The sequence below is a fragment of the Pteropus alecto genome, unplaced genomic scaffold, assembly GCF_000325575.1.
Source record: "Pteropus alecto unplaced genomic scaffold, ASM32557v1 scaffold398, whole genome shotgun sequence".
Taxonomy (NCBI): Eukaryota; Metazoa; Chordata; class Mammalia; order Chiroptera; family Pteropodidae; genus Pteropus; species Pteropus alecto.
In genome coordinates this window covers 3,706,695-3,715,965 of record NW_006442497.1, presented here as the reverse complement: position 1 = coordinate 3,715,965, position 9,271 = coordinate 3,706,695, and the positions used below count along the sequence as shown (strand labels likewise).

General features: G+C 58.2%; 1 protein-coding gene across 1 annotated transcript in view; it reads right to left on the bottom strand.

Moving 5' to 3' along the window:
- The window catches only part of KDM6B (lysine demethylase 6B), a 21,767-nt gene that overhangs the window by 8,125 nt on the left and 4,371 nt on the right, over nt 1–9,271 (bottom strand). Inside the window, 9 exon segments of the mRNA XM_025040133.1 lie at nt 1; nt 3–28; nt 115–207; nt 316–535; nt 635–733; nt 945–1,086; nt 1,180–1,321; nt 1,578–1,697; nt 6,530–6,646. The exon segment at nt 1 is cut by the window's left edge and continues 111 nt beyond it. Of these exon segments, the coding sequence (XP_024895901.1) occupies nt 1; nt 3–28; nt 115–207; nt 316–535; nt 635–733; nt 945–1,081 (576 nt within the window). The 5' untranslated portion in view covers nt 1,082–1,086; nt 1,180–1,321; nt 1,578–1,697; nt 6,530–6,646.

The following is a 9,271-nucleotide window of genomic DNA, read 5'->3' as shown; positions in this document are numbered from 1 at the left end:
CTCGCTTGGCCCCATAGTTCCGCTTGTGCTGAGGACAAAAAGAGAGAAGAGAGAATGGCACAGGAGCAGACCTGGCCCGGCCCTCCTCCCTAGGCCACCCAACCGCAGCTTCACCTCAAGGTGCAGCAAGTTCCACACTTGCTCCAGGGGTGGTAGGACCTTGGCTCGATGCTGGCAGGAACCAGCATGAAAGTTCCAGAGCTGGGCCTGGAGAGGTGGGGGAAGGATGCAAGGGACAGGACAGAAGCAGACATTAGATGAGAGCACTGAGTCAGAAAGCACAATCCTAGCTTCTAATGTCCTCCCTTATCCTACCTGCTGTAGTCGGCCAATGCGGGGCCCCAGCTCAGCCAAACTTCCTCCATATCGAAGAGCGCTGTGGTAGCAGCGTATGGCCTCTTCACTGTCATGCTCTGACTCGTACAGCTGCCCAAGCTGCTCCCACAGCCCTGGCTGGGCTGGCTCCCGGAGCAATGCCTGCACACAGCCATGCAGGGATTCCAGCTTCCCATGGAGGGGTCTTGGGGTAGGTGTCCTGTGGAGCAGAAGGGATTGGGGGTGGTCAGGCTCAGGGAAACTCTTTCAAAGACCCAGCTTTACCTCCCATCCCTACCACCTTTGAATCCTCACTCACCCTGGAACATAATACGGTTTGTTAGGGTGCCCAGAGCTACTGCCATGTGAAGGGGGTAGGGGAGCAGAGAGTGGGGGCTGCCCAATGCTGGAAGAACACCTGGAGAGAGAAGGTGTCTGTTAATATACATCAAGATGAAACAGTTGTGTCCCTGTCTAGGAAGGAGGTGACTGAGGCAATAAGAGAAGGCAGCTGAGGATTACACTGAGGCCCACGGAATGGCAAAAAACCCAAAGGATGACAGAAATTGAGGGGTACAAGAGATTGGAAGACGAGTTCCTGGAGACACAGAGATGGCCCAAGTTCTCACCTGCCTCCAGGCAGCCATGCGCTACGAGGAGGGGGATGGGGCGGGCAGGAGCTCCAGGCCCCAGCACAGCTCAAGCCCCCAAGGGCAAAGGCTTCCCGTGCAGTGCGGGCCCCTGGAGGGTCCACTGCCCGATGCATCCAGCCTGAGTCAGGGAGAAGAGATTATGGTCTTACTGGGGGCATAGCCTGAGCTGCCTGTGTACACACAGACAACCCAGCCCAAGCCTTGCCCTTACCAGGTCAGCAGTGGCCCCAGGAGCCCTGGAGATAGGGCACGGCCCCTGCCCCAGCTCTCTGGGGCAATGGTCCCACTCCAGCCGCTCTGACAGGAGAGCCCACTGTCCCCAGATGGCCGCCCAGGGGCTTTCACAGCCAATTCTACAGAGAGGAGGAGGCAAAGAAGTGAGATGAGCTAGCCAGCACACAGTAGGGGCCCAAGGGCTAGTCTGGCCTGACTACAGCACTCACAGGTCTGTTATGTGAGCAGGGCGCCTGGCCTTGGCTTTCCCTGAGAGGAGGCCCACCGGACCTAAGGAACCCCTAAGAAGCCCAGGAGAGCGGCTAGGGGCCGAAACGAGTGGCAGGGAGCCGGATGGCCAGTCGGGAGCCTACAGGCAAGACAGCAGCAGCTCACCCAGCCTCCGTGGGAGCGTCCTCTCACAGCGTCGGCGAGCTCCAGGGATCCGGCCAATCACAGGACTTCCTCTCTGCCCAGAAAGCCAATCATCACCCGCGTCTCCGCCTCAGTAACAGCCTGCCCGGGACCAATAGAAGCGAGGTTAGCCGGGCCGCTGCCGGCCCAGGGAGGAGGGGCAGCGGAGCCGGTCAGACGGGCTCGGCCCCGGGTGACCCCGACATGACCTGGCGGCTCCTACCTAGGGTCTCCATCTCGGACCTGACACTCAGGCCAGCTGGGCAAGCGGGGCCGGTGACCCGTTTAGGTGAAGGCGACGAGTCGTACACCCGGGAGGGCCTGGGGGATGGCGCCCCCCGCAAGTTCCACGCACCCACAAAGCCGCCGGTCCTCCCCGCTAGTCTGCCCAAGAAGCCTCCCGCCCGGCCGCCGTAAGACTGACGGACGGCAGACAGATGTACAACGCAGACAAAGGCGTCGCTCCCCATCCTCATTTCACCTCACCCAGTGCCTGACCTCCCCACTCCGAGGGCGCCTTGGTACCGCTTCAGGCTGGCCAGTCACGGCGACTTCTACGGCACCCAAACCTGCCCGCACCGCGATTTGAGCCCTACGCCTGACACCGTCTCAAACCACGGTCAAGCCCCCAGCCTCACACCCAGTACCTTCAGCTCCTCCACTTCTGGTTCTCTAGGTCTTCAATAACAACCGACCCCCCAAACCAAAACCCCCTTTGAATACCCCAACTTCTGAGAAGTCGCGCACCACAGTCCGGAGTGGCCCCTCTCTTGTGGCTCTAGTATCCTCTATGCCCTTCCCTGCCGGGGCCACGCGGTTCCCCACGGCCCACGTGGCCCCCGCCCCCCCCAAGGGAGGGGGGATTTCGGGGGTTGCCCGTGACGTGGCTACTTGCGCAGCGGAAGCGGCGTGTGTAAGAATACGGGGAGGGGGGGTCCTTAGGGAGGGAGGAGGGCGGGGCCCGACAGGCGGTGACATCACCCTTGTCCCACTCTCACCGCCCACTCCCTTAAAGAAACCAGAGCCTGTTTCACTTCCTCCTTCACACCACTCCCCCCCCCCTTCCCGTCCGTGCTGGCTCGACCCACGACGCGCGCAGCGCTCCCTATCCTGGGCACCTTCCATTAGCCCCATTTCTTCCTTCTCGCCTCTCTGAGCCTAAGATCTCGGTCCCAGTGCCTCCTCCTCGCCTACCCGGCGTCCCCTCAGGTAGGGAGCCGGCTCCGCTCCCGGGATCGGTCCATTGAGTCTAGAGTACAAAGAGCTGCGAGAGGCGAGTGTTGAGTACAAAGCGGCGGGGGCGGGGCCAGCGCTCCAGCTGGAGCTCCAGCCGGGCAGGAAGCCGGGGGAGAACGCGCGACAAGGGGCTGGGGGCGGCTGGAAAGTTCACTTTCGCTGAGAAAAGTCTGAGCTGTGGGGAAATTTCCACCCAGCCCACAAGGGTAGACGAGTTTCTCGTGAAAAGAGTCCTCCCTCCGCAGGACAAGGTCGTCTGTTTGCATGCAAGCGCTTAGACTCTACAGGTACCGGCGTGCCACTCCTCGCCGAGTCCTGGCAAGCTCCTGGGCTCTGCGGACCCTCTCCGCAGTTTATGCAGAGTTTCTGCCAGAACTCGCTCTCCTCACCATACAGCCTTTCGCTCAGGGGCAAATACAGTACTTAACTGCGGTCAAGTATACACCTGGCCGGCTGCTCCCCACTCCCCAGTCCCGGGACCCATGGCTGAGACATGGGAAAACAAGGAACCGGGGGTCCAGATATCAGAGGCACAGATCCCTGCTTGGGAAGTGGTGCCGAGGGCGCTGCCAGTTTCCAGGAAATGCAGCTTCCCCTTCTGCGATGATGACACTTCCCCTCTACCACTTCCCCTTTCCCACGGGGAACTGACTCAGCTTTCCCTAAACCAGCGAGTCCCGTCCCTCCAGCCCCTTTCCACCTTTATCCACACCCCCACCCCGCGCCGCTACTCAAAATACAGCAGCCCTCACTTGAGGACAAAAACTTCCTGTATACTAAACACACACACTCTCTCGCCAACCACCGTGGATCCTTGTTCCCACCCGGGACCCGGACGTCTGACTCTCTATCCGCCTCCCGTATAAAGACCTCCCTCGGGGTCTGATTCAGGTTTGGGGTGGAGGAGCGTGAGTCACCCAGAAAACCTTCCCCTATTCCCACTGACTCAGCCCCCGCCTCCCTGAACATACACAGACACACAGTCAGAGGCAGACACAACTCAGCCCACACACCGCTCACCACCAGTCCCGCGGAATTTCCCCCCTCGTCTTCCCTCACGACGGCCCCTCCCCGCGGCCGGCAGTCCCGACGCCGCGCTCACACCTGTTCCCCTGTCGCTGGCAGCCGGCTCGCGCGGTCCACTCTCACCTCCACTCTCGCTTTGGGGCAGGAATAGCCCTCCCCGACTCCCGATGTCCGTACTAACCAAGTGGAGGGGACAACCACGGACTGGCACAAAGAAAGACACCCACAGACTCCTCAAAGACAGATGAGAGGTAGATGCATGAGGCCAAAGCCAAGCTAGGATGACGGTATACTTCAGGGGCAGACATTCCAGTCTCCCCCGCTCAACAGTCCCGCGAGTCAGCCGCTCAGAAAGGGTTAATTCTTCTCCAGCTGAAGCCACGCCCCCGTCATCCGGGCACTCCCGGCTAAGCCCAGCTCCACCCCTTCCATCCGGGCTCCAGGCTCGGGGACTTTAACCGACCCCCTCCCGCTTCGGCCCCGAGAGAGACCTGCTCCATCAATCACACCCACTTAACTCTCTCCCGGCTTGAGGCCCGAAAAGCCTCTCCACGCACTGCTCCAGCCATGCGGGACGCGGAGTAAGAGGCCAGACGGACGCACACGGACTCACATGCCGGCCAAACACAAGACCCCGCAGATAGGGTTTTACCGAGCAGGCAGTCAGCAGGCACGCTGCACGCGCACCGAAGTGGGGCCGGTCCCGGAAGCCCCGCCGCACCCCGCTCCTGCCAGGCCTCATTCTGCCGGGTGGAAGCGAGGGGTTACAGGCTCGCTTCTTACCTGGGGGAGGGGGATGCGGAGGGGAGGGCCGCCGACTGGGTCTCCGCTGTGACTCAGCCACCCGGGCAGGCCGCCCGCTCGGGATTCCCTTCCCCAGCCTTCCCCCGCTGCTGGCCCCACCCCGCCCCCCACCGAGGAGTGACAGTGCCTGCCCCGGCCCGCTATGTGTCACTGCGAGCCTTGTGTCTGCCTCTGACTGGACCGCTGTGTTCACCAGTCTGCCTGACAAGGTTGGCTGTGTGTGGGTCCCGATGTCTTTCTCCTTGTGCACCTGCATATCTGCTCATCTTGTCTCCTTCAGTGCCTGTGTCAGACGCGTTCCTGTCATTATGCCTGTCTACATGACTCTGAGCTGCTGTCTCTGTCTGTGTGTCTGCTCCTGTCTCGGTCTTTTGTCTGGGTCTGCCTCTGCATCACTTGCGTGGTCACGTGTGTCTCTGCACATGCCCTTCTGTGTTTGCCTTCATGTTCCTGAACAGAGTCAGGGAAACACTGGAGCAGACTGACCCTGCTGATTCTTCCCCTCATTCCCCTAAATCCTGAGTCTTGCTGGATCGTGACTGACAAGTATTTGGGGGTCTGTCTGCCTTCAATCAAGTTCTGTCCTATTCCTCAACATCCTTGCTTATTCTCCAGCTCCCTGGGGCTCCCATTATAGTGATAATTGCTAGCATTTACTGATACTTATTACATGCCAGGCACTGTGTTAATCACTTTCTATACATTTTTTAAACTCCTCCCCCAAACCTGTCGTGGGAGGTTTTATTATCCCATTTTCCAGATAAGGACTGAGACTCAGGGATGTTTGGTAACTTGGTCAAGGTCATTTTACAAGAGAGTGGAAGAGCTGGGCTTCTTTCCAGAGTCTCATCCTTACCACTCTCCTATAATGCCTCTGTTCTGTTTTCCTTCTGTTGGTTTTATCCTCCCAGGCCACATCCTGGGTCAGCCCACCTCTCAGCTCTACCCAAGGTTACCATCCCAAATGTCTCGTGTCCTCTAGAGAAGGCATGGGTAGGAGGCTGTGTAGCAGATCTCAGAAGCCATTGGTTTCTTCGCAATGAAGCTCATTCACTTAACACATTCATTCAACACAATTCCACTGAGGCACCCCAATGTGCAAACCATCTTGTCAAACAGAAACATAGAAGAAAACAGTCCCACTCAAAAACTTAGTAATGGAGAAGAGTGAAGCACACTCAAAACTTAAGTCCCTTGCTTAGGTACCATCTTTTCTCCTATGGAGGAATGGGGGATGGAGAAGGACTTCAGGCTGAGAACTCGCAGAAAGAGAGAGGTCAGCAGCAGAGAAGTATGACTTAGAGTGGCGGGGAGGAGGCAAATACTATAGTGCAGTGGTGAGAGAACAGAACACAAAGGGATCTATAAGGAAAGGTGAGATGCCAACAGCAGGTTGTCATGTATAGAAAGTGATTAACACAGTACCTGGCATGCAATGGTCTCCAGTAGCTCTCCAAATCCATTTCCAATCACCCTCCATAAGCCAGGCTGTTCAACAACTCTTATAGGGGCAAAGCCCTCCCCCTCCCAAGAAAAATCCCTCCAGTGTACTTTCCAGCTTGCAAGCCCTTGCTTAATTCAATTCAATGAGCAACTGAGTCGTAGCACTTGGGGGAAAAGACTTTGCTGGTGGTGGAGAGACTGGCGAAGTATAGGGCTGAACCATTCATAGGCAACAGAAGGGAGCTCCATAAATCAGGAAAGCTGAACCAATCAAGCTCCCCAAGGTGGGGGGATGCTCAGAGTTGGACTGGACCATTCTGAGAAGTGGGCATGATCCAGATCATACCACTCTTCCTCAAGCATGTGGTGCAGAATTGGAATTTGGTGAGGTGCGATGGGGTGCAGTGCTCAGAGGTAGGACTTACCAAATGGAGTTTGGTGTGCCCTGTGTCATTGGGACCAGTGCCCCAGCAGTGGGGTGCAGCACACCACAGTGGGTGGGGTGGGTGGAACTACGGGGCTGGCATGGTGCCTAGGGGAACCTAAAAGAAAAAAGCCAGTTAGAGGTGAGGTCCCCCAGGCTGGAGAATTTTCCTGTGCTCCCTGTCGTCCCTTTATTGAAGAGAAACCTGGCTCTGGTGATCAAATGGGATGGGAGAATCTGTTTCCATGGCAACCAGAAAAAGCCATCCCCAAAGTGGTCCTCCAGCCTTCCCCTTTAGAAAGCATCCTGGAGCAGGATGTAAGGGGAGCATGCTATGGCATCTGCTTAAGTCCACAGTGGACACCAGACCTATGATCCTTCTTCTGACTGGAACCTCCTGCTCAGAGTCCCTGGCCCCAGAGAAGGCCCAGCTACCCCTGACATCTGCACACAAGTCAGCTTCAATCCTGGTTCTACGCATGCAGATCCTCTTCCTTCAGCTCTGCCTCCTCCCTAACCTTATCAAGATACCAGTCAACCCCACCCTCTGGACTCTGCCCCTTCCTCTTCCCCCAGGCGGGTATAGGCAGGTCTCCCTGAGCAGCACAGGTGGCCAGACTAGATGAACAGGCCCAGCAGGGAGAAGCCTTCCTTCTCAGCAAGGACCGTGACTCTGGTCTGCGTCTGGAAGTGACCTCTGCTGCAAGCCTCCCTTCCATTCCACCCCTCAAGACCATATCCTGTTTCCCCATCACCTCCTTCCTCTGGGTGGCCCAAGAAGGTGAGAGAGGCCCACTCTCTCCTCTGCTAACTCTCAGAGACAAGAAACTAGGTCTTTTAGCATAAGTCTGGGGCCAAGAATCAGGTGTCCATCAAGGGGTCAGACCTAAGTCTGCCCTCAACTCAAAACTCATTCCTCAGGGATCTATGTTTTCTGCTCCCTCAGCCACAGTTCTCTGTCCTTAAGGACCCAGACACTTGGGCTCCCCCAGATACTTGGGCTATCAGTCTAGTCTATCCATTCTCTGACCTTCCAGCCCCCATTCTTCCACCTGCCCCAGAGACTCAGGCTTCCTGCCCCCAGCCTCCATGATGCAATGTGCTGCAAGCTGCCTCTGCTGCTGATGACACTGCCCCCAGGGAGGTGCTATTTCTGACCCATGCAGGGCCCCTCACTGGACCAGGGTAGTGGTCAGCCACAGGCTAGGGAGGCCAGGTTGGCAAGGTGCTTCTGCTAGAGAAGGAACCTTGAGGCTGAAACCCTTCAGGACAGGAACACTAAGAATGTGGGACCAAGGAGTATGTATATGTGTGTAGTCTGTAGCATTTTTGTATATGGGTAAGTTAAAAGGGGAAGGGGATGCTGGGGGGGGGGTGTCTAGCCTAGAAAGAGGGGAATGCCAGGCCTTAGGACAAACCAAAAGGAGGATGAGGGACAGCCAAGGGGGTCAATTGGGTGTGTATGGGGTATCTGGACACCAGAGTGGGGGAGGGGCCAAGAGTCATTTAAAGGGCCAGCCCCAGAGCTTTAATCCTTCACCAGCCCTGGCCCCAAGCCTGAGGCTGTAATTCATCTGTCCAACAGCTGGGGTGGGTGTGTTGGTGGGGGGGGGATGTGGATGGGGAGAGGGAGCAGGGGGAGGGGCTGGGGCTTTCTTGTGCACAGAGCCAAACAACAAAAGGGGAAGCTGAAGGACCAACTCCAATGTGCCCAGGCCAGGCTGCTGACCTGTAGAACTGTCGGTGGCCCCCACCTGGTGACAGGCTCTATAGTTTGATTTTTGGCCAGACAGTCCATGAACCTAAAGGTGGAGCCCTGGAGAAAGCCCAGGCTGAATGCCCCCCTGGGCAAGCTGTCACCCCTCCTTGCACATTCCCAGACGTAGCACAGTCCCAGACCTGGCAGGCCCCACAACAGACTCAGCCTCAAATGCCCTACATGTCAGCCAAGCCTCCCCAGACATAGCCTGCCTGCTCCCCCTCCCGCCGACATAGGGTGGCAGCGGCCACACCGAGACTGTCCCTTTAAATCATTACCACCCTTGATTGTGTGGACTAACCGAGGGCCCTGCCCCCCAGGCAGGCGGCTTGCCACCTCCCCCCCAAGAGTCCCCAGAAATGTGAGGGCCATTTAAAGGGACAACAGAGAGGCAGCTGGGTCGCTAACGGCCCCCACCCCCACCCCGCTCACACGCTCACAGTCCCTTTTCCCAGCGACACATAGCCCCTTGCCCCATCCAGAGGGCCCCCCAAATTCCGGTTTTTTCCCCACCCCTAGAGACTGCTACAAGCAGAAAGGGGGCCAGAGTTGGGGGGCGGGGAACTGGGGAGCAAGAAAAGGACAGGGACTCCCTCCTTCCTCAGAGCCCCAAGGGACGGGTCGGAAGGAAAGCAAAGCCCGGAGAAGCAGCAAGAAAGAGCCCCGAAAGGTGCCGCGGGCAGACCTGGGGCGCACAGGCTGTTGGGCGAGGGGAAGGGAGTAGGGCTGCACGAGACCGCAGCTCGGCCAGCGGGAGACAAGCCCAAGTGGGGGAGATGGAACAAGGAGGGCCAGGGAAAAGGGGTAAGGCCGGGGCGGGTGGTGGGGGGGCGGTGAATGAGGAGACGGAACCGGGGAATGGGGTCATCCGGGAGGGCGTGGAGGAAAATCCGAGAGGAGAGGGTGAGCCAGGCCGGGGTTACCTGCTGGGTGTCTGTCCCCCGGCGGTGCCCCCGGAGTCCGGGTAGGGAGGGGGGGAGCAAC